At 29.1% G+C, this 26,162-nt stretch overlaps 2 protein-coding genes across 2 annotated transcripts; one reads left to right on the top strand and one right to left on the bottom strand.

Moving 5' to 3' along the window:
* Nucleotides 1–1,238: 1,238 nt before the first annotated feature.
* Nucleotides 1,239–4,297, bottom strand: LOC132948864 (heterogeneous nuclear ribonucleoprotein L-like). The gene is made up of 2 exons (XM_061019541.1): nucleotides 2,117–4,297; nucleotides 1,239–1,802 (listed from the first exon to the last, which is right to left on the bottom strand). The coding sequence occupies exons 1-2, from the start codon at nucleotides 3,052–3,054 to the stop codon at nucleotides 1,454–1,456; spliced, it is 1,287 nt and encodes a 428-aa protein (XP_060875524.1). The 5' UTR covers nucleotides 3,055–4,297; the 3' UTR covers nucleotides 1,239–1,453.
* A 17,698-nt stretch (nucleotides 4,298–21,995) lies between these two features.
* LOC132949289 (PAT complex subunit CCDC47) lies at nucleotides 21,996–25,936 on the top strand. Its single transcript, XM_061020102.1, has 7 exons — nucleotides 21,996–22,258; nucleotides 22,323–22,602; nucleotides 22,666–22,790; nucleotides 22,862–23,020; nucleotides 23,079–23,269; nucleotides 24,703–25,012; nucleotides 25,073–25,936. The coding sequence occupies exons 1-7, from the start codon at nucleotides 22,076–22,078 to the stop codon at nucleotides 25,172–25,174; spliced, it is 1,350 nt and encodes a 449-aa protein (XP_060876085.1). The 5' UTR covers nucleotides 21,996–22,075; the 3' UTR covers nucleotides 25,175–25,936.
* The last annotated feature ends 226 nt before the right edge of the window (nucleotides 25,937–26,162 follow it).

Here is a 26,162-nt window from a genome sequence, read left to right as displayed (position 1 = left end):
TAATTAAATATTCAATTTAACAATTTTGAAAATACATATTGTATATAAATTAGGTACTTTTTCCCTGTCTTATATACTTACCTTTAAATAGATAATTGAATATTGTTTGGTATTAACAAAGATAAAAATAACACAAGGCCATTGAATCTGTAAAAGCCGTTTAAATTTTGTTTCATTAAGGTATATATTTTGTATAAAGTACTACAATACGTCAATACCATTACGATTATGATTCAAGTATATATTATAACTGCAGCTAGCAGAGGCAAACTGCAAATAATAGAATACTAGCTGCTTAATTATTTTATGCTTAAAAACAAACTCATAATTAGAATTAAAATAACAAATATGGTATTAATTTAGTGTGAAAAAATAAATACCTATCAATTAAATAATACTATACTGTAATTTGTGATGTATAGTTTTAAAATAATTATTTAGAATTGAACAGGATTGAACACAATAATTTCAAAAATATTTTTAAGAGAATGTAATGAAAAATAAAATGAATACTACAATATAACTTATTCAAATACATAAACTTTTGTTGTTTATTCAAAACAATATGAAAGGAGTTCACTACCTGGTAGGTATTGAAGTAACTACATTCAATGATTCAAGTTACTAGGAAACTAAAAACAGTGGTAACTTATATAATTTTTTTTTTAATCATAAAATTTTTATTCTAAAATTAAAAATAAAATAAATACAACCTAATAATTTATTATAACTAGTCTAATATACATTTTAAACTTTCAACTAAATCTTTATAATTGTTGCAAAATAAAGAAAACATAAAACAACTATGATGGATCTATTACTATTAAAACAAAACTAAAACGAATTGTCTTTACTTACAAGTATTAACAAATTTAAAAACAATCTACTATCAAGCTAAATATCTCTGGGAAAAATATTCCTCCTAAAACAAATAGTACCAGTACCATAATCAATAATAATATTAATAATAGGAATCATATATTTCAGTATCATATTAAGTGTGCACGCATCATTAGCATTTTGTGACAAAAAAATATGTTTCAAATTCTTTATTAGGACAGTTTATTGGCAAGATTATGGTTTTGGTCCCACCACTTATCCCTAATTTCGGTATATTCTGAAATTAACTTTATCAGAAATATTTTACACAAAAGTATAAATTAAAAACAGAAACAAAAATAGTGAAGATATGGTTTGATTTTCATAATTGACAAGTCTACATTATATAATAATACAAATACAGAAAAAAAACAATTATTATATTTAATAATAATAAACATACGAAAACATTTTAAGGGGGTGGCAGACATTAACCATAGTCCTTTTAACTTATTAATAGGAAATGTGAAACATAGTCGATTTCTCTTTAAAAAATAAAAATAACCCAATATTATGCACTAAAAAGTAATAATTGACAAACATGAGATACGGTAGTTCATTAAGCAGCGCAGTGTCACTGTGCCATCTCGGCATTCGCTATTCCTTTGGGTAGCGATGAAAAACATAGTCTGAGTAAGTACGGAAACTTAGATGATTCACATTTTATCGGCCAGTGGTTGACGGCCATTATCACTTCAACAGCTATAGCCATATCTGTAAACTCAACAAGTCCAGAAGAGCTACGTGCTTCTGTACCTTTTGGAGGAAACATCTTAATGATAATTTTTGGATCAACATCTTTTACAGCTTTGCTTATTGTCTGAGATAAATCAGCTTCTGATATGTTTGGTGGAGCATTAAAAAAATGCAACACACTGGATGGGGTCTGACGCCGATTTTTTCCGTTAGAATTTGAATGGTATCTGAAAATATAATCATACATTAGTATTTAATAAATATAATAAGATACTTGTAATTAATAAGTAATGGGATAATGAAGAACTATTTGGAAATAAATTCAATTATAAACGTGTATTGGAAATTACCTACCAAAGTACTTGATTTAATTAAAATTTATTGTATATATAATATCTATACACAATTTATAGGTACAATCTTATTTAAATTTAGAAAAGAAACATTTTCTAAATATGTACAATCCCTACCAACCCAAACTATATTTATAACCTAAAGTGACATTCAATATTAATATGAAGATTCGCCAAATAAATATTACCTGTTATTTTTTGAGTTGGAATAATCTTTGAACGATGGAGTGCCATCAGGTAGATCATATGGTACCATAATATCAGACAAATACATTTGCTTTGATACTTGCAGCTGTAACACATTACCACTAATAAGTGTCAGCTTATTCAAATTGTCCATACAACGATCTACAGACATTTCATTGTCCATCTGTACCATCGCACAGCCCTCCTTGCTTTTTAAAAATTTAATTTTAACCACGTTTCCGTACAGACAAAACAAATTAAATAGCCGATTACAATTTGCTTTGTCGGGATCCAGACCGTAGACCATCAGTACACAACGTCCAGGCGTGGCCGGATAGCTGTCACCATAATTATTATTAGGTAAATCATGAGGTGTGGATAACAGTCCGCCTCGACATTCAAAATCAAATCGAGGGAATGTAGGTCGAGTGGATATCAGAGGAGCTCTTGGAGGGTCCGGTAACAGTGGTGCAGTTTTCTTCTCCCCAGGATTTGGCGTGGTGTAGTCCCACGTTTCGGAGTCGTTTTTGTAGACATTTAGCTTGGACGGCTTGGCGTACTCCACTCGCAGTGTACAACACCCCTGGTAAATGTCGGCGCCGTCCATCAGTTGCTTGGCCCGTATGGCCTGTTCCACTTCTTCATATTCCACCATGGCTTGTACACCGCGTTTCCTAAATATAACTATGCGCAGAACGTTACCATGATCTTTGGAAATGGTGTGGATGACGTCTGTGTTTATCGGGTACGTCACTTTGGTGATGGTCAGCAGAAGTATGTGGTTGGGCTGCGTTTCGGCGTTCTTGCGGCGGCCGTCCTCGTACGACGACACGGAACTGTTGGTGGTCCGTGACTCCCGGTCGTAGTCGGCAGTTCTCAGCCGCTTGTTGGTCTGGTCGTTTTTCAAACTGTTGTAACCGTAATGGTTAAATGACATCATTATCTTCGAGGAAAACCTCGAGGGGAACACGTCCCGGGTTCTAAGAAAAAGTTATTTATTGATCACCGGCCGGACGACGGACGACATGGTCCGGACGCAGTACGGATGCCGGGTGCGAGACAAAGACAGAGAAAGACAGAGGAATAGAGAAATAGAATAGAGAAAAGAGACGAGGAAGCGGATTTCAGAGGACTACATGGCACTTTGGGCGGACGATTCCGTTACTGACCGGGCCGAGAAAGATTGATCGCGTCAAAACAGTGCGGACGACGACGATGGTGTGACGGTCGTCGATCGGGACCATTTTGTCAACATCGTCTCACATACCCGCGGCGCCGATCACGATTCACGATATTATAAAAACGGCGTTTGAGTTTCGAGTATTAATTTACAATATTAAAAACGATAGTATTACAGCATAATGCACATAATATCGTGCACCACAGACCAGCGCTATCATAAGAGCGACGCCATTTTGTCTCGATATCTCTCGCGGAGGCGCGCACGCACGCAACTTTACTACTAACCGCGAACTTGCCCGCACGCACTAACACGCGGCAAAGGCGCGCGCACACGGGATGGTGTTTAGTAATAATAATAATAATAATAATAATAATAATAATTACTATTATAAATAATTGTTATTATTGTATTATATTATCGAATCGAACCCGACGGATCAGAACGTAGCAACAACAACAAAAACATCAACGACGACGACGACGACGATAAAAATAATAACCTGTCTCGGTGATCGAGCGGACTGTGGCGCCGTGGCGGATGCGTTCAGAATTTGAACGCGCACTGATCAGCGATCGCCGATCGGATGATTCGGGTTCGTAAATAATGACGACGTCGACGATAAGGCAGGCGCGCGCGAGTGGCGCGTTATTCGGTCGGCACTCGGCGTGTGTGCATGTCGCGCGACAAGTGAGCGGAAAAATAGGGGGGGGGGGGGAGACACGCTCACGGAGAAACGTTTTGAGAACCCCTCGGCGTCGTCCACACGTAAGCTTGCTGCTGCCGCCTGCCCGCCTGCTGCTGCGGCCACCAGCAGCTGATAAACGCGGGCCATTTAGGGACGACGCGCGCCGACACTTTCGCACGGGACCCCGCCGCCCACCAACCGCAGGCCGCGGACCAGAACACAAAAGACTTTAATTATGTTATCGTAATTTAGCGCGAAGCCGGCCGCCGGTGCTCCGAGGGGAATTCCTTGGACGAGAGCCATCGCCGCGGCGGCGGAAACGGACAGAGCGGCTTAGACCGCTTCGCGCACGTGAACGTGCCGTATTATAATAATGTGTATAGAGGTACTGCGGCACTTTGGCTTTCGACTTTCGGACGGTCGTTACGTCCGCGGCGGGAGGGTGTGCGGTTGGCAGGGCGATGGGTGGAGGGATGACTCGCGTTTATTTATAGGACTATTACAATGCGGCGAGCTACGGTAACGCGCACATCTCGAAGACGTGTTTTATTTTATTGTGTATAATATGTACGTACGATCCTACTAGTATGGCGATCGGCGGTCGAGGGTACCCATATAGCGAAGGGCATCTCCATATACGTGTGCGGGTGGGTGGGTAGGCACCCCCGAGTACCTAGGATTATCGTGTCGCATCGATTTGAAATGTACAGGATTCGTGGAACTTTTCACGAAATACGCGCGCATTGTCCCATAATCTGTCGCAAGGTAGACGGTCCACAGATAAGTACCGAGTATATTATATACGTTTAAACAAAAATGTTTATATACACGTCCGGGACAGTCGTGATTCTGTCGAATGGTACTGAAGTATTGACGATACAAAAAAATTAATAAAATAATAGCAACTTTGAAAATTCGAGTTTGAAAAAAAACATGTCATATATTATTTACAATATAATCTATTTAGTATAGGTTTGTTGGGACCCCATAGAGGTAGAATCGTGGATTTTATTTAGATTAAAAAAGCATATCCGTTTTTTGTTTAATAATTCCCGCTATACATACAATGTTACAATCATAAAAAAACCCTTAACCATGATGTGGCTGCTCTGGAAGATATTAAAAAAAATGATCTCATGTCATGTGCGATATACTCATGCAGATCACGGAGCATGTTCCGTATTCAAAATTTCGTGTTGAGTTGTCCACATTGTGAAGTATAGAAAGTATTTTTTTTTTAACTAAACTATTAACTAGGTACCATATTTATTTAACGAAAAACAAAAATTTAACAGATTATTGGCTTACAACAATGGTTAAAATTATAATCCAACAATTGTATATTATAGTTTTTCATTATGACTAGTTTACGCGGTTATGTAATTTAAGTGCATCGATTATAATTTTAAAGTACGTATCAGAATATTTCCGTAAGTTTTTAAGAAAATATGATATTATACCTATAATCATAGGATAAACAAATTTTGTGAAACTTTTTAAAACAATAATGATTAATGATATTTTAATTATTTAGGGACAACTATAATATTAAACAAGCCATAGTAGGTACTAGGTAGTTATATTATAGGTACTAGGTAGTTACGAGTATATTATAAAGTTAAACAAACAATAGTTTTTGAGTTTATTGATTCATACAATGTCAATTTTTTTTTTTCAATCTATACTAAAAAATACAATAGGTAAATTGGATAAAATAAATATGAGTTTGACATGGGGTTCACATATCCAATGATATGACTCTACAGTCTATACAGTTTTATATAATAAGTAAAAATTGCATTAACCAGTTAGTGATCAGAGGTTTATCGATTTATATGTTATTTTCTTCATAATAATATACAATATGTTCATTTTTATATTATTGTTTCTATGTGATAGTATTTATGGTTGGTTTACGTTGGGATGTTGCCCTGGTGGATTAATGTAACATTAAAATTAATAAGAACAAAAATGTGTGTATTTTGATTTATGAATAATAATATTGTATCACATCGTTTGTATATTTTGAATTTATTAGAAATGGGTGGTGGGGGGGGGGGTAAAAGAATACTAACCAGTGGCGTTGTAAAAGCATGAGGGGAACGCTTTTAATTTGAATATTTAACATGGGACTTGTATATAACACTACAGCAATACACAAATTACACGTATTGACGTAGGAAATGTTTAGAAGTTACGATTTATGTAATAATGTTACTGTACGAGTCACTGTTTGATTTGAAAGACTATTTGTGCCCCCCATTACACTTCCATTATAGGCTAGCACGTACTACGGGGAAAAAAAATAGTTTACCGGAACCTTCTCCTCCCCACCATTGATCGATACAATAGTTACGCGGTCTATCCTATTATACAACACCCGACATTGCTGTGTTAAAGTGTGCCTCAAATATAATATTATATTGTGAAAAACTGAAAACATAATATATAGAGGTACAATACATAGGACCTAGTGTATAAGTATATATAGACATATAGTATACTTTATTATTATATCATTGTATTATACAAGTCGTCTATACATTCCGAAGGACGAACTATACCCTTTTTCCTGATTTGCCCGGTATCGAGGATATTTTTACCGTTAAACTAAATTACTATTTTATTTTGACAAACAAAATTCGCGCATCAAGTATCGTATTTAGGAGGACGTTGATCTTATTGATGGGATACGTTTTCATTAAATAATTATTTGCAACAGATAATGTTTGTTGCATAAATTGTATGGTGCACTGATCGATCTGCTTAAAATAAAAAGTAAAACTAAAATGCAGTAACAAAAATTATCTATAAATATTGTCTGATGGTGTATAAACTGAGGTCTTCGGTGCGTATTCAGCGTTCATCACCGGGAAGCCGTTAAAAATAACCAATATATTTATACAATACCACGCAATTAGGCACAGACTGGGCAATATATTGAGCTTATATTCTGAAGTGCAGTTAAATATTATATAATATGCATTAAACGCATACAATTAAAGTACCTATTTGAATCCGTAAAGCAAAACACATATTATTATGAACAATAGGCATATAGGTAGGACCTACAACCTATAATAGTATCTACTTAAAAATCAATTTGTGCACAGTTAAAATGCTTTAATGATGTTAAGCGCTTTGACTACGTTGTAATTATAATATTAACATTTTTAAAAATGTTCGCATTTCTTTTGTAATTACGATTATTTCCAATTATTTTTGAGAGTATTTAAAATTTTCAATTTTTACCTCCTAAAAGTGCCAACTAGATAAAGTTAGCCTAACCTAACCTAACCAGAAACCTCCCTTAAAGTTTATGATGGGAGAATTTTTTGCACTATAGTCTCCGACACACAAATAAATTTAAAAAACACGCTTTGTAAAATTAATAAATTGACAGCTTCTCTTAGAATTTAAAATTAAAAATATAGGTACCTATACGACCTACCTACCTAATATAATATATGAATGAATGTTTCTTTCTTTTTATCTTTGTCCGCTATATAGACTCAACTACTGGACTATTTGCAATAAAAATTAAATATCAATAGATTCTTTGAGACTCGGAGGAAGTTTGAGCTTCGTATTTCAACCCCTATAGGTCCTATAGGATGATTCATTCATGAATTTTGTTTCTCACGAAAATTCGATTTTTTTAGTTTTAGATTCTGAGCGAAGTTTCGTTTTAGGTTGTAACTCAAAAATGAATAACTGTAAGAAGTTGACGTTTTCAACATGTATTCATTTACTTGACACAAAATAATTTTCATATCGTAAAATTATTTCAAGTTAAAACTTTATGATTTAAAATTTAAACAGGTACAACATATTTAAATTATTATACTGATTATTTATTGAACACTGAACTTATGTTAATACACGCAAAACATGTAAATAATCCCTTGCATAAGTTCAAAAATAAGTACGCATACCTGTAATAATTTTCCCAATAATTTTATACACACATATAGTCATAATATAATAATAACTAATAATACTTGACCGACAGAACTCGTATACCACACACATACTGAATGAACCCCATCGTATTAACTCGTTTTCGTGTGTTATGGATTCACAGGAAAACGCGGCGATGAACCATTCGATATAAATAGAGGTGATGTACGCCTGTTTTGTATTATAAACTTTTAAAGGTATATTATATGATCTGCACACATATTATACGGTAAACTTTTTTTTTAATAATTTGATCTACTATATAGTATTCTAGTGGGTACCTACTACACTAATACGACACTACTACTTTCATCCCAAGCGATGTAAATGTGCAAACGACAGCTGAAAAGTTTTGTTTTTAATGACATTTACGAGATTTAAAATATATAAACACATAACTCATAAGACATAAAACGCATATCATTCTGTTCTAACCTCGTTAAATAAAATATAATATATTGCTTGTATACCTAATGGTATATATGATATGTGCTTAAGACGTTTTTTAGACATCTTTACACATCCCTTCATGTTATAATTTAAAATGTACGAAACTATAATTATTGCATATATATGATACAATTATGTAGGATTAATGAATATCATATAAAGTATTCGTATATATATATATATATCATACCGAACTTATATATCTACGACCTACCTACTTTTTTTTCTGATAAACGATAAATAACAACACAAGTGTTAACGCTGTGAACATTTTTGGGCTCGTTCCAAATGTTCTTTGTAATTTGTTCTTTATCCAATATCATTAGAACATCATAATTGATATTTCAAAGTCACACGTGGTCAGTATATAGTTGAAAATAATAATTAAATCATATACATCAGACAACCCACATGTGAGTAATCATGTTTAATTCATACAGGCTTCCAAACAATTTAAGTGAATTAATATCAAACGTACCAAATAATATTATAATTTATAATATATCGGGAGTACTTAGGTATAACTTTTATAGCAGTTTTTACATATAAAAATATTTCCTTTATATATTTCATTTAACATCCACTATAGTTTGTATCAAAACGTAATATTATTTGGAAATGTTATTAATCATTAAAAGGTAAAGTTATAATAGCATTGATAACCTACAATAATTTAAATACCCATGTAGATTGTAGGTGTATTTTTCAGTTAGTACAATTATTAATGTACAATCTAAATTCTTAAGTCATTAAAAGCAATCCCGTGTTAATTACTATTATATAATACAGGCAATTTATCATCCAATCCGTTTCGATTCATTAGAATTGCTTGTGATTACTGATTACTGATTTATATGTTAATTTAATAAGACAATAAAATATATATATATATTATTATTATAGTCTAATAAAAACAATGGTCATGTGTGTATTTGTTGTATTTTCATGTACTGATTACATATTTATCAAAAGGATAATAATTACTAAAATGGATGATAAAAATTTTATTTTGAAACATATGAGTGATCTTCAAATTGTTTTATCGTTTTAAGTTTTTTTTTAGAGCTTAAACGAGTAATAACGATTATTCGGTCTCATTATTGACTTATATACATATATTTTATAAGTCACATTTAAAAATACAATACCTACGTGGCTGCGCGTTTTTGTATTAATAATAATATAGTGAGCTGCCTAAATTGTGGATGGCCAATACACCATAAAATACAAAAACGTATTATAACGTACACTAAATACTATTATAGGTTATAGTATTGTAACTGTAAACAGTACAAACACTACCTAATTATCTTTAAAAGTATAAACGCTTTTGAAAATATTTTTTTAAATAACTTTAATTTATTATAAAACCACATAATTTTTTGAAAATTAACTATATTTTGTAAGAACTTAATAATTGTTTGAGTTTTTATTTTTTGAATGAAAACATACATTTAGGTACATTATATTCCGAAGCAGAATATTTTTCATAGAATTTTTAATTTTTATGTGTAAAAATTGGATTTTTAAATGAATAGTTATATTATAATTACCAACTATAGTTCCATAATATTATATATTATGCCGTCATTCAAAACATTAAAACTATATAATGATTAAAATAATGAATATTTTATTTTTTTTTAATGTTGTTTCTTAATGAATTCAAAATATTTAAAAATATATATTTTCAAAGGAGTGAATAATTTTTGAAATAATGAGTTTTTAGCACTAGTATTTACTGTTAGAAGTATCATACTGTTATCATACTCTTCGCAGGGTATCTAGTGTTTTATTGTTTGTTTGTCCTTGTATTCACTATTCGTATATAAAATTGGTATTATAATTTATAGTATATTATTACTCTGACCTATTGGCTATTAATATAATAATATAGATACATAGGTACTCTTATACCCATCTCCTTACACACTTTAAAACTTGCAGTACCTAGGTACTATTTTAAGACTCAATATAAATTAGTAAGTCAACTTTTGAAATATTCACATAAATCAACTAAAAAACAATTTTGAGTAACGATAAACAAGAAAATCATTTTGATTATTATACCTACCTACTTATAAATGCAATATTTGTGAATACTCAATATAATATTTAAATAAATAATTTTAAAATTAATATTTAATCGACTTATTCAATTGGTAAACAAAAAAATAAAAAATATAAAAAAAAATATATTTATATATATATATAGACAGATGTTAGGTACTTATATAAAAAGAATACTTTCTGAAAACAATAAATAAAGGAAAAATCTAAAGACGCTATTACATAGTTGGCACTTGGCAGACATCGTGTATAAGTAAATGTACTGAATCGATGCAATAATAGGTCTAGCAAAAATACTTTATAAAATCTAAATAATGTACTGTGACGTAAAAATACGTAGATGGGTATTTATAAATTTATAATAATCTTAGAGAATGTTTAAGTGAATGTAACACATTTTATTTTAATAATAAATTATACTTGAAAGTATAATATTATTTGTAAATAAATTTATCATTTTAGTACCTATACGATTTTTTAGTCTATTATAAATATTTTTTTAATCAGTATTTATGGACTGTCTCTATTGATAATCAATTAAACATGAACACGGTTGTGTGGATTTTGACATATACCTACTTCTTACTATACACCATGCATGCTAAAATGATGACAGACATTTTATGTCATGCGTGCTTACAGTATAAATTTATAGAACGAAGTATTCAAATGAGCATATACTTTATGTAAAACGCAAGCACATATTATGCAATTAAATTTAATTATTACATTTTAATATCCAAGATCAAAATTTGACGTAGTTAAGAATCCGACTGGGATGAAGAGGAAACGCCGAAACGGCTAGTTTGATAATAATTATGTTTTTCTTAAAATACACTTTTAAACTAAAGAAAATCTTCCCATAGTTTTATAATATAGCATAGTACATATTATATTCATGTTATTTATTTAAAACTGAATAAATGTATTATATTTTAGAATCTGCGAAGAGCGATGATAGAGCGATGTATATTGGTTTTTTTTTGTGAATGTCTGTTATGGTTAAGTAGGTACCATACTACCATGTTTTGAAAAAGTTTATTTAAAAAACGACAATACAATCGAGAAAATCAAAAAAAAATTGATGAAAAACTGGAATGTTTACACAACAAAAGTTAAACACATAATAAAAGATTTCTCTTAAGTTCTTCATACAGCAACTGCTAATTACTGAAAATACATGTATTATGCATGTAGACAAATTATTTTTTTAATCGTTAGAAGTTCAATTTTTGACGAAACTATTTGTTTAGTACAAACTACTAAAATAACAATTCCTCTCTAATCTTTAATGTATTATGTTATAATTGCATTTATGTATGTGCTATATATGTATTATATAAAAATACATTTTTTTAATACTGAAAATAAAAATGTTTAAATCTTATTTAATTTTTTTTTGAAAAATTCAAATAACTTATCTGTAAATCAATTTTTTAAAACATTTATCTTAGTCAAGTAGTTTATTTTTTATGATTTTTTTAAAAGTCAACATTTTTATAACAAGACTCAATAATTATCAAGTAAGTACCCATTTATTCAAAAATTCTCATAAAATATTTTTAAAAAGGTTTATATTTTTCAAATTTTAAATGTTTAACTACGTTAACTGGATCAATATTACTTAATAAAAATAATGAGATTCAAAAACTGTATAAAAGAAACTACATGTCTTAAATAAAGGTTTTTACAATCAACATATTTCTAATAACCAGATTTACCAATTGGCTATTTAGAATTTAAAAAAAAAATTTAAATCAGCTCTAATTAAAATAAAAATTTGATTATAACAAAAGTTATTTTATTTGTCAGGTCTTTCTGTTACACCCTGTATATTTGACTGTGAGAGGTTAATGGAAAAATTTGTTTGACCTCCATGTGTCCATATCATTAATAGTAATATAAAAAAAATTATAAAAAATATCATTAGATTCGTTTTTCGTATGTAAAACGAAAATGATTAACATTGAATTATTGAATCCAAATATTTTAACACATTCACATTAGAATAACCTACCAGAGACGAGGTGCCTACATTCGAAACCTATACTAAAACTTAGAAGGGGATCGTGGCTAATGGCTATACTTTATTTCTTAAAGACTTAAAAGATTCTATGTCTGAGAAAAAGTTAAGAACCCCTAGTGGCTGGTTTAGACAATGTTAAAATTAGAAAAATATTTGTTTTGCACGGGGTAAAAAAGTGCTTACAATAATAAACTAAATAGAAAATTCTATTTCACTTTTATATATTTGAACAATAATAACTTATAAATCATATTATAAGGGTTCAAGGGTCAAGGACTGTTAGATACCTGTGACGTTCGTGGTATTATGGTTTATACATAAGACATAAGTCATAACTTATATTGCTACTATATAATTTTATTTGAATAGCTAATAATACATAGTATATACTATACAATTTAGAATAAAGATAGATCATAGATATCTTATGATCATCGATCATTATTTTATGATTCTACGTATTTCCAAATACACGTGTTTTTGTTCATGAATCATGATTCACGTGGACGACGGTTGAGAACTATAATAGCTGGAATATGTTGCTATAATATGTACGTTATACTGTGCTATGCGTATGTTACATAAAATAGATATTATAACACTTAAAATCTGGCAAGAAGCCAACCAAAAGATAATTTGTGGATGTCATGCTTTCTTACCAAGGTACCACACTACTACACTGCTACTAGGAAATTCATGATTTATAATTTAATTAAGGTGCCTAGTTCTGATTTTCCTGATTGTCCGTAAAAACACAATATTTGAAAATTACATTTTAATTACCATTTTAATATTATAATAATATTTCACATTAATCTATTACTGTTACCTTATATGGTGGGGGGGGGGGGGGGGGTATGATGTATGATGTATCATCTTAACAAAAATTACTTCGCAGGAAAAATTATCAGGCTTAGTAAAATTGTCAGATATTGATGACTGTTATTTTATGTGAAAGAAGACTTTCTACAACCTACACTGAACTCCAGTTTTTATTTTATTTTATAATGGTATAAAATAATTTATAAAAAAAAAGCTGAAAATTGCATTTTTTTTAAGACATATTATAAATAAGTTTGACATTAAAATATTGAAGAATGAAGTTCAATGCGGGCTGTAGAATGTTTCTCTCTAATAATTAAAAGGAAAATAATCAAATTTGTTTGGTTCTACAGGACAGGATTATTATTTCCGTCAAATATATTTTTGAAGATAAAATGACACCTGCACCAGGCACCTTAATTTATATTTAATGATAGCTGTTATTTGTTATTTTGTTGAACAATTTTAATCTTCAGCTGACGGATATGAATTTGATAATAATGATGATTGAATCATTTCAAAAATCTTATTCGTAAAAATAGGTAGTTTCTAATAAGATGATGCTAAAAAACCTAAAATCTAATGTTGATATGGTATTCAGTGTCCTATTATTTCAAAACTTTTATTTCGTTAACGTTAAAACTCTACAGGTTAGATCAATAGATTTAAATTATTTTTTAGCTATAAGCATGTAAAGCACATAATATTATTATAGTTTATAAACAAATAAAAAAAAAGATTGTCGATAGACCACCAATTTGTTTAAACGTTTTCATATATACCTACATTTTAACTACTCTGTAGGTAGATAATAAAAACTACGGAGGATAAATCCCCATTATTTCAATTTCCTGTAGCGTCTATATGTGGTAAGTAGCCATGTTGCATGCGTAAATAATCTGTTTTTTAAATTATTTTTCAATGTTTTCAATCTTAATTTATCTATGTTCTGGATGCATGATCCTTCAACATACTGTTTCGTAATGGTTAGATAATAATTATAGTTAAATGGTTACAGCTAATCATTTATATTTAATTATGCTTTTAAATAATGAGATAAGTATATAACGTAGGTTGGAATTAATTAGCTTTGACGAAAACTCATAAAAAGTAAAATACAAGTGTTTTATAATAATAATGATATAATAATAATAATAATATATATAGGTACCTAATATACAAGTAAATTACTTATATATATATATTTTTTTTATCGATCTAAATAAACTTCAGTAGTTATAAGGTCATTAGTTTTTCCACATTTTTGTTCTTTTTTTTATATATTTGTATAATATTATGTATAATATGTTGGTACATTGGAAGAATATTATTCAAATATATAATATTATTATTTCCTTTGATTATCGAAATCACGTACCTAATAATTTACTTATTAGTTATTATATTTTAATATGAATCGTAATATACAAATGGTAATATAAAAAAGTATCATACTATCATAGTGTTAGTAGCCATAGTATATTATAGGTAATAAACTAATAACTATTAACTAATAGGTAATAATATTGTTTATTGTTGTTGTAAATGCTTTGCTAGAAACATAAGATACAACAATGAGTCAATATCTATAAATATACGGAGTCAGCAAGTCATGATGTCTGTAGATATACCAGAATAAACATTTTTACATCAATGATGTACCAATAAAATTCCTATTAAAATAAAACTATTATTAATTGAATTCCGTATTTTACTTATTACTGTGTATTTTTCCAAATGTACAGTATGTTTTATGCAACTGCCCACTCTCTATTATTATTATTTTATTAATCATATTATCGTTACCACACGAACCACTGAATCTTATATATACTAACGACCCTATGGCAGTACCTACCTTAAAATGTATATCATATATTATGTACTATGGTGTGAACTACCAACAAAAGTGTAATTCATGATTAATCAATAATCTACCAAATGTTTAGAATGTGTCACAGAATATTCAAATCAGAAACCTTAATATCATTAATCACGCATTCATACTGTCTTAAAGATCTAACTTATGACCTCTAAAGTAAAAACCCAGAGCGTTGAGAGCTATTGAGAGCAAGAGTTTAAGTAAGAGTAAAATTCTAAAATATGAATTCCAGCAGGTATATAAGTAGGTATTTAGGAAAAAATTATAAACTATAAGTGGATCTGTGTAGTGTATGTTGTGCATGAATTTCATTTTAGATTCTGAGCGGAACGATATGGAAAATCGAAAATGATATGTTTTTTTATTTGTTTATTTATTTTATGTTTTGTGTCTGTGTACACGAGTACAGTAGAGTAAGTAGTCAAAATAATGCATCGATTTTCAACTTCAGTATCTTTTACGATGGAAAAGTGAATCTAGTTGGTGCAATTGGGAGATAAAAATTTAAAATATCCAATAGTTTTCAAATACGCCGGTAAAAACAAAAAAAAAAAAATAAGGAAAACGGGATTTTATACAAAAAATCGGATTTCAACAAATCTTTTCTTTTTGGTGTAACACCACTCTAAAAAAAAATTAGCGTAGATAAATGCAATTTTCACTGAATGTTGATATTAGCATTGTATATACACCATAACATTTTCAAAATATTTTGACCCACATTGAACTATTTATAGGCAAATTAAATTTTAAATTTATATTAGTTTTTTCTTAAATTAATGTCGATAAAAACATTTTGATTTTTTTACCAAAAAACTTTAAAATGTAGTACTAGGTTTCTCATAAGTTTGACTACCTTTATCAACAAAAAAATTGTCCACCGGAAATTTTTAAAATTTTTTATGAGCGTTTGAAGTTCAAATTTTTATAACAATATTTATTCGATTTCTCATGGAATGGTTTTTTTATTTTGTTGTAATTCAGAAACCAATAACCGTAGACACTTGACATTTAGGTACACTAAATGTTTATTTTATTATTTTAAATATTTTATTAAATTGTCAACATATTTTGACTCGTTTTGAACTATTTACAGATATTTTTAATTTTATATTTTTTTAGTTTTTCTATATTATGTAATTTATTGGTTCGGTAAAAAAGCTTGAAAATTGAATACAAGGCTCCACCACATTGTTACAGTATCAGTTTAAAAATATTAAAAATACATTGGCATAGATTTTTCTTATAATCATTTAAAGTTTAAATTTGGTTTTTGATGGACGAAATTACATATTAAAACCAAGAATAACGATTTTAGTTATATTGATGTATTTAAAAATATTTTTCGCGAGTACCTACTTGTAATTTTTAGCTTGTATTATTATAGTTTATACACATTACACACAATGACATTTTCAAATGTAATTTTTTCGACAAAAATGAATTAAACTTACTAAAGTAGGTACTATTGTGCTAATGCCTAGTAATAAAATAAATTACTTTAATCACAATAATATCATAAAATATACCTATACTTAGTAATATTATAGGCGGACAGCCTATAGCAGAGACTACGGTCTTCGCTCAGAATTGTAAATTAAATTCAAATTTAACACTCTATTACACTTATTACAATGACTCTCTAAACACCTAATGTACAGCAGATACTCGATTTACCACTTACTCGATTTTTATATATTAATTTTATTCATTAATACTTCAAGAAGACAATAAATTAATTACATTTTGTTTGCAATTATTCAACATTGATTCACTAATGATCATCTTCGATAACGACTAATATCCACAACTATTGTAGGCTTAATAGTTCTTAACTTATAACATTATTCACATAGCGTATTATATAGTTATAAGGTTATAGGTACAAATGTATAGATTGTAATATTTAATTTTTTATCTAAATAGTTTATAGTCAACTTATCTAATTATGTTTCAAAGTCAGCTGCACATTTAATTTTATTTATTACCCAATTATAACATTTTATTTCAACAAGTAAATAGTAATAACATACTTTATGATTATTGTTTGAAAATGTTTTACATCGCCCACTTTTTGAGTTGAAAAGAGATAGGATCATACCCAATATGATCGATGGTAATATCGCAATATCGACAATAGTTATAATATAGCGAGGTACCTACCTAGGTACATAACATTCCATACTGCTGATAGACTTAGAGCTCTTATATCTATATGGACATATTATCAAGGCCCTACTGGGATTAGGTTGAAGCGTTTTAGTACAGATATATAGTAGCTTACAAAAGTGAAGTAAAGATTTAAAATAGGTACGAATATTGTTTGTGACATGCATATTTGATAAATTACAAATGCCTTCATACAATTTAAATTAAGCATTTGTCTCAAAATAAATATAAATAATGCCTTATCGTCATGTATAATCTGAAATATTTATTCAAAAAAGTATATTTAAATTGTTTTATATTAATTTTTAAGTATAGGTATGATTTGAATTCTTTGTGAAACTGCAGTGGTAGGTATTATACCTACGTTGGATAATATAGTTAATAAAGTTAAAGTATCTATATATTATGTTACCGTCAAAGATGTAAATTTATAAGTCATTAAAGAATTAATATTCATAATACTAGTCGATAACAACATTTCCGATCAAATTCGTCAGTATACGATACTGACTATAGGAATTATTTTCAGGTCATGATGCATTTACCAATATTACCTAATGGATTTTTTCAGCCATAACTAGCCGTCTATCGGATTTATGTATAATATAGTTGCAGGTAAGTATCAATATAAATATTACGATATTGGACAACTTATTTGATATTTTTGTGCACTGTGCAGTGTCATTTTAAATTTCTAACCAAATTTAAATAATGATATCAACATTGTCTACCTGTAGAATAGACATTAAAGTGCCTAATTAAGTAATAATTGTAAATTATTTAACAAAATATTTGATTATTACAACATTGACTGTAATGTCCGATAATGCCTAGGGCATTGACGATATCGTCTACTAATGTTATTAGGTATTGGCCACGCATTTAATATTAATATTTTAACAATACCGAAATAAATTACATCAATGACGGTGACATGTATGTACATAAATTTACTCAGACGTTTCGGTAACATTACGATAATTCACTGAATAATATTTTTAGGTAGGTAGCGGCAGCCGGTTGTTTGGTTGTAAATTATAATCGTTTTACCGAAACATACGTATTTTTACTGCGCCGTGCTGCCGTCCAATTATGCATCGACAATTTTTGTGTGTTGGGTCCCGTATTTTAATTCATTGCGGCGAGACACGTGCCATTTTAAAGCACTGCAAAAGCTGAAAATAATTTAAACAAACTATTTACCCGCTGCGGCGTGACAAATCTATAGGTTATCTCACCAAACGGGATCTTCGATTTTTTGTATTTATGAAAAGAACAGTGGAAAAATCATACCATTTGACGGACGTAGGTAGGTATAGGTACTAAGTTTGTGTGTTATAGTCTTATAGAGATCTTTGACGTTTGTCTAAAACCTTCAAGTCTGTCGTGGTGTATCTGACGCTCTGTGCTCTGTTAATACTTATTTAAAATAATTGTATTATTAAAGTTACAAATATACTTGTATATCTACAGTTTCATAAATTATTATATCTACTATATATACTATAGTATTCAATATTTATAATCAATAATTTTACAGACATCCATAAATTATCAGTTCTAGCTTCTAGGAATCTAGGAAAAAAAGCCCCTTACCAGCAAATACTAATTATTCAAAGATTATGCTGTACCTAATTATTGATATTATTTATTATTTATTTTTACATTTAACAAAATTTAAAAATAGGGTTTCGCACGTAAATAGTTCATTCTGTAACCAAAAAATCTGAAAAATATATAAACTCATATTTTTATAATTATTTTAAGTATTTAGTAATTTAAAAATATTATTTGTGGGTACACAAAACTTATTTATTTTTTTTATTATTATTATTAAAGTTTTCCTGATTTATATCAGCTAAACTTAGGTATATAGAATTACAATTTTTGACTTTTGTACATCAAATCACAATATCTCAAAAGTCAAAACTTCCAAAGTATATTATTAGTTTATTATATTATAGATATATTACAATAATACAATCTACAAAATATAATATTACTTTTTTTTCCTCGTTTTTGAATCGTCAGCAGAGGAGGGTCTGTTTGCACAATACTACTCCTCTGCTGTCATCGTTTATTGGTGAATAACAATTATCATACACAATAATTCACTATTCACATACATATAATATACATATCACTAATAATTATCTGGAAAATGGTCAACTGATTTTTCGCTCCTATCCTCGGCCCGGTGTCGCACGCACCCGCCGGCCTGGACAAATAATATTACTTCAACTTACCGGTTACCATATTATTAACAATAACAATATAAATATAATTATATAAAATATTTATAATTTTTTATTAAGTATATTTTTTAAATTTGCCTTTTTAAATTTCATATTTACATCTAGAATTATTTTGTATAATTTTAATATTATTTAATAACAATATGTAAGTATATTGAACATTGTTTTTAATTAAGTAATCATATAATATGTAATTGTATATAATAATATTGTCAAAACTTTTGAAAACCATATGAAATAGAAATAAAATTGAAAAATATAGAATACCTAAGTTAAACTTACTTAGATAGGGTAATATAGAAAATTAAAAATCGAAAAATCTAGAAAAAAAATTACATCTAGTTTAATAGGCATTCAAAAATAATTAGTTATATCACAAACCAAATTCTAAAAAAAGTGGGCAAGTGGGTGTTACTCTGATATACAGTAGATTACAAGTAGGTCACTGTAATGGATGGTGTTAAATTTTAATTCAATGATATAATATCATTGTATAAGAAAAACGATTCCGAGCGAAAACAGTCAGTCAGCCTATGATATTACTAAGTATATTTGATGATATTACTGTGAATAATGTAATTTATATATTTACCTATTTACGTGGAGCCTTGTTTTAAATTTTCAATCCTTAGCTATAAAAGTTGAACATTTTATAAATTTTTAGTCAAGTCAAGTCGAGTTTCAATTATTTCGAGCCGAGTCGAGTTCAAAATACAAGTAGGTACTCGACGTCGACAAATGCCGAGTATTAAAAAAAATCGAGTACTCGACAAATGCCGAGTATGAAAATAATTTGAGAACTCGACAAATGTCAAGTATTCAAAAAAAGTGTCGCGCAATGGGAATTGCTCGAGTATTTTAAATTTTACTATAAATAGATTTTCCAAAAATTTTAAATTTTCTTTCATACAAACCTCCCCTGACAATTACTGACGTGAACAAAATTTGAACTAACCATCATTTATCATGTGTCACCTTATACTGGTATTCTTATCGGAAATATTTGTGTTCTTTCAGTTATTTATAGTTTTAACATTTATTTTACAATAATTTTTTAATTTTAAAAATATCATAAAAAGTCTTGAATCGAGTACTCGACTTAAGGCGAGTGCCCGTAATTACAAGTAGATATAACAACATTTTTGTCGAACATTTTTCCAAAGTCAAGTACTCGACAAACAAAAATAAATTTTAATTCAATGACACACAAAAATTCTATACGAAAAATGATTCTGAAAAACGATTTTGAGCGAAGACTGTCTGTCAGCCAATATAACCACAGATTATATTAAAGTCTTGAGTGTTACAAATTGTTTGTGCATTTTAAAATACTCAAAACATGCTTTAAAATTAAAAGTTTTTAAAAAAAACCTACGAGGTTCACTTGATAATATTCTTACTTCTAAGTTTTATAAGAGTTCAATATTCACTCTAATTCTTAAACTAATAAGTGTAATCTGCTACAGTTGGCTATGTTATTTGTTTGTAAGACAGAGAGAACGCATGCGCCCTCTTACGTAACGCAGTGTCCTAGCTGATTTGCACGCATGCAGGGGAAACCAAGCTGAAACCATCGTAAAAATAATAATGTTTTGAAAAACACCAATATAAATCGATAAGAGTTGTAAATAGTTTTAAGGGGGATGTAATATTTTCGACAAAATAAGTGGATGGATGGGAAATGTAAATTGTAAAAGTGGAGGAGTACAAAAGTGAGGGGGGAGGGCACTTCGACAAATGCAGACGAAGGTTAATATTAAATAATACATTTTTGATCGTTCCGAGTAGATCGGTACCTAATTGAAAATACTTTTTACAATTATGACAATTGCCAACTATAAGATACTTACCTATTTAAGAATTTTTAAATATTGTAAGAACCGAGGTCAGGGGGGGGGGACTATAGGTGCTTAAAAATTAAGAAGGGTGATAGTCCCCTCAAGATCCCACACCATATGATTTCAGCCCATGCCCCTAAGTTCCTAACATCCCAATAATATTTTTTATTTTCATCCTACTCCAGTACTCCTTCATACACTTTAATAAAACCACTATAGCGCTATACAGGGCATAGATTAATAGACAATAGACAAACACAGTGAAACACTATGTGGTTTCGTTTTCAAAACAACTAATAATATTTTATACTTTATAAATATTAGTCTTTAATCTTTACTCTTTAGCCATAATATGCCCATATACCTATTATTATTTTATATTGCTACTTAGTAAGTAGTACTTACACGATTTATTTTTGTAGGTACCCATTAAATATTTTTCTAGGGCGTATATTGTATCATGGAAGCATATAATATAGACGCTATTTGTTCTTCCATGAAAACCTGTCATTTCTAGTCGCGAGATAAGATAAGTGCCGAATCCGTTTAATAATTTTTTTTATACCTACTCTATAGTCAACATTTTTTCAGAAATTTAAATTTTTCAATAACTTGTACATAATGAAGTATTTTCTAGTCATATCACTATCGATTCTGATATGTTTAGCTCACTGTAAGTTTGAAATTGAAGAAGTGGACGAGTTTGAGGAGTTTGAGGAGTTGCCTAGAACTGAACCTGACCTGAAACTGAAGGATGACTCCTCTCCCATTTTGGAAAAAGCCGAGGCTGAAGTCACTGTCGAAGTATACACAAATCATCGACTGTTTGAAACAAGTTTAATGGTTTTTAACTTGTGTTTTTTTATAGGATGATGACGAATTTGAACATTTTAACGATGAAGAGGAATTTGAAGGTTTTGACACTGAAAGACTACATGTCGATGACAAGGATCCTAAAATTACCATTGCTTCTGTACCAGTACCTTTTCATACAAAGTGGTCGAATTATATAATGGAAACTCTATTAATTGTTGGTATTGTTGCATATTTTGCTAATTTTTTCTATGGCCGGTCAAAAAATGCTCAGTTGGCAGATATATGGTTTAAGACGCACAAATCTTTATTAGAAGATAATTTTTCTTTAGTTGGTTTGTATATCAATAGTATAAAAAGTATTTTACAATGAAAATATATTAAATTTCTTAATCCAGGTGACGATGGTAAAATTGAAATAGAGAATAGTGGCTTGATCAAAGAAACTGAAAGTACATATACATTATGGTGCAGTGGTCGCACTTGCTGTGAAGGAATGTTGGTTGAATTAAAATTCATTAAGGTAATAAAGTAAATTGAATATCACAACTTTTTAGTGACCAACATCAAAATACTAAACCGCACATATTTTAGAGACAAGATTTAGCTTCGATGTTGAATCAATTCTTGCGACCTGTGAAGGACGAAGTACAAATTAAAGTTGATATGAACAAAGAAGATATGGATACATTTGTGTTTTGTGTGGCATCTAAAAAAACAGCAGCTCGGTGTTCAAAAGAAATGGCTGACCTTGTTAGAAGTTATTGAAATGTTTAAACTTTATTTATTTCTAATTTTTTTTTATGTTTAGAGTGTGTTTTGTCCGGAACGTAAGCCTGGAGCCAATTATGGTTTGACTGATAGTTTTACTGTACACAGCGAATTAGCCGAGGTATCTTCATCTATATTGGATACAAAGACTGTCAACTATATTAATAAATACTCAGATGTTATAGACTGTTTACATTTTTCTGATAGATATTCAGGACTTAAATTAACGGAGTAAGTTTTTTTTTTATAAGACCAAATATGGTGAACAGAGGAGGTCTGGAACTATAAAACGGCACCAGAAAACTGGCATAATTGGCACTGTTATTTAGTTATTTAGTAAATATCAGCATATTCATTATATGAAATTGGTCTCTTATTGTTTGTAAGATACTAAGATACATTGAGTGTGTATGTGTGATAAACATACTTTTCTCACTTAAGGACAAAAATAATAAATGTAAAATTTTCTAAATATTTAAGACTGTTGAAAGCAAACCATTTTTAAGGGGTCGGATTTAGGCAATATTCTATGATTGTTGAGTGCTGCGTGACTGTATGTGTAGTTACTGATTATTACGCGTGCTTGGGTTACCTGAAAACTTTATGTAATTAAAGACAAACTAAAGCTAAGATTCTTGGAAATCAGTAACGTACATCCGTGCAGTCACACGTCACTATATTTTGCGATCAAAAATTGTTTCAACATGAAAGTCCCAAAAAGCAGAAGAAAAATAACCCTGTTACAAAAGCCTGATTTTGATTTTGTAAATATTTGAATTTCTTATTCTATTATCTAGGTTATGTATGGATTTTGAATTATTTGTATTATTTAATTAATATAGTACTAAATGAATTTCTTTTTTTTTTTTTAATTCACTATTACTTTAGTGTAACCTAAAAAAAAAAAAATCGAAAATCCATAACCTAAAAAAAGAGAATAAGAAATTCAAAATTAAAATTGGACTTCTAAAAATATGTATTTTTTCTTCCACTTATTGGTTTATATGCACGAAAGAACAACCCGCTTTCAACAGCCGTAAATAATATAGACTTAGCCGGGCAATGAATGTATTGGTTTTACAGTGATGTGTTTTTTTTGTGTCTATCATAACTTTTTACAGTAGTAAAAATGCTTTGATTTTCTACACCATTATCTTTTCTGGTAGGAAAGTGAATCATACGTTGTTATAATAGCTGTTCAATAATATTAATGATAAATATTATTACGTAGGCCCAATTAAGCATTTAAAGTTCACATTTTTACAAAGTTCATCAAAATTTATAAAATTATATGTTTAATACTATGTTTTAAAGTAAAATAAATTACTTTAATGGCAATAATATCATAAAATAATCTTGATTTATTTTATATCATTGAATTCTAATTTAAGGCATCTATTACAATAATCTACTCAACACCTAATGTACAGCAAAGAGGCACTTGCCTACCTTTTTTTAAAATGATTATTATTTTTAAATGATTAATAGCAATCTATTGAAAATGTAAACAATTATTAACTACTTACTATGATTGCATAATGCATATAATATATTATACTATAACAATACAAATTATAAATTGGGGAAACAACCGTTAGTACCACTGTTCAATATCTATATCAATAAAACCAATACAAATATATATTTTTATTTCTTTATTCTAGTGAAACTGCAGTTCCCACTAAGTTACCAGCAGTAAAAAAAGTATTGTTATTCACATTTACCATTCCTACTGATAAATATGCTGATCCTCAGGAAGCTATTAATACTATATACCCGCTAATGTCATTTATATTCCAATGTATGGAACGTATTAAACGGTTGAGAATCAGCAAAGAGGCCAAAATTAAAGCAGAAAAAAATAGACTGCGTGTTGAGGAAGCATTTTTAAAAACTACTCATGCTGCTCGGGCTGAAGCAGCTGCCGCCAGAAAAGAAGAAAAGAAAAAGCTGGAAAAAGAACGAATTTTAAAAGTAAAGTTGATTTATATTTTTATGAAAATAATTATTCATTATTAAAATTGTTCTATTTAGGAGGATCCTGAGAAGCAACGAAAGTGGGAGGAGAAAGAGATGAAACGTCAACAGAGGAAAAAGGCACCAAGAATGAAACAATTAAAAGTAAAGTCTATGTAAAAGATAAGACTTTTTTTTTTAGTTTTTCGTGTTTTTAATTGTTGGTTTTTGGTTACATCAATGAGTAGTTGAATTTTTTTAGTATTAATTTAAATGTTTATTTTATTAATATTTTCATTTTAATAATTTATTAAATTATATGTGTTTAGTGTAACTTTTTTTGGTATGTTATCTTTATGACGTGCCTTTGAAATGTATTAATATTATCACAAACTAAATAATATGTTTCTTTTCTTTTTCATTACATTTAAAAACAAGTTACCTATGTGTAAAAATTAGGTGTATTTATAAACAAACTGCCATTCATTTTAAAAAGTATATACTTACATTTTATAACTCATAAGCTATGGCATAACATGTATTTAATAAGCTAAGTATATTAAATTGATGTCCAAAAAAAAAAAAAAAAAATTAAATCAATTGAAATAACATAAGGTGTGCTAATGTTTAACGTATGAAAATATTATGTTTCATGAATTATTTTTCATGTTCCTTATTATTATTTTTGTATTACATTGTTTACATTTTCATATTATAATGGAAAGATACCACTTCGAATTTCGATCATTTAAAAAACACCTTTGTTCTTTGAATAAAGTTAATAGCAAATCACAATCAATACATGAACGTTCATATGTTCACATAAAAAAAAATAATCATGATGGCTAGTGTAAGTTATTAGTTATTATTATCTGTGATGGCTCATGGATAATACAATTGATGAGTTAAATTAGTTAAATAAAACTTTTTCAACCTGAACAATTTTTTTTTTTTATTTGAAATTGAAATATATAATAATTATATTTCATTTTTATTACTTTTTTCATTTGTCTAGTTGAAACCTGAGATGTGTTTCAAGTTGCAACTAGCAATCAACCTTTATGTACATGCGATACATTTCGATAATGATCGATGTCGGTTAGGCGGGTCAAGGTTTTCTAGTTGCAGTTCTAATGACAAAACACTTGCAGTTCTATTGGGAAATCGT

The sequence above is a fragment of the Metopolophium dirhodum genome, chromosome 7 (assembly GCF_019925205.1).
Source record: "Metopolophium dirhodum isolate CAU chromosome 7, ASM1992520v1, whole genome shotgun sequence".
Lineage (NCBI taxonomy): Eukaryota > Metazoa > Arthropoda > Insecta > Hemiptera > Aphididae > Metopolophium > Metopolophium dirhodum.
Note: the sequence above shows the minus strand (reverse complement) of the source record. Positions and strands in the feature narration are given on the sequence as shown.

Bases quoted from the DNA above. Each gene is read 5' to 3' on its own strand.
- LOC132948864 (XM_061019541.1), bottom strand. From the start codon at position 3,054: ATGATGTCATTTAACCATTACGGTTACAACAGTTTGAAAAACGACCAG. The intron at 1,803-2,116 runs GTAATATTTATT...TTATATTTTCAG, and splicing joins TCCAACTCAAAAAATAACAG to ATACCATTCAAATTCTAACG.
- LOC132949289 (XM_061020102.1), top strand. From the start codon at position 22,076: ATGAAGTATTTTCTAGTCATATCACTATCGATTCTGATATGTTTAGCT. The intron at 22,603-22,665 runs GTTTGTATATCA...TTCTTAATCCAG, and splicing joins AGATAATTTTTCTTTAGTTG to GTGACGATGGTAAAATTGAA. The intron at 23,270-24,702 runs GTAAGTTTTTTT...TCTTTATTCTAG, and splicing joins TCAGGACTTAAATTAACGGA to TGAAACTGCAGTTCCCACTA.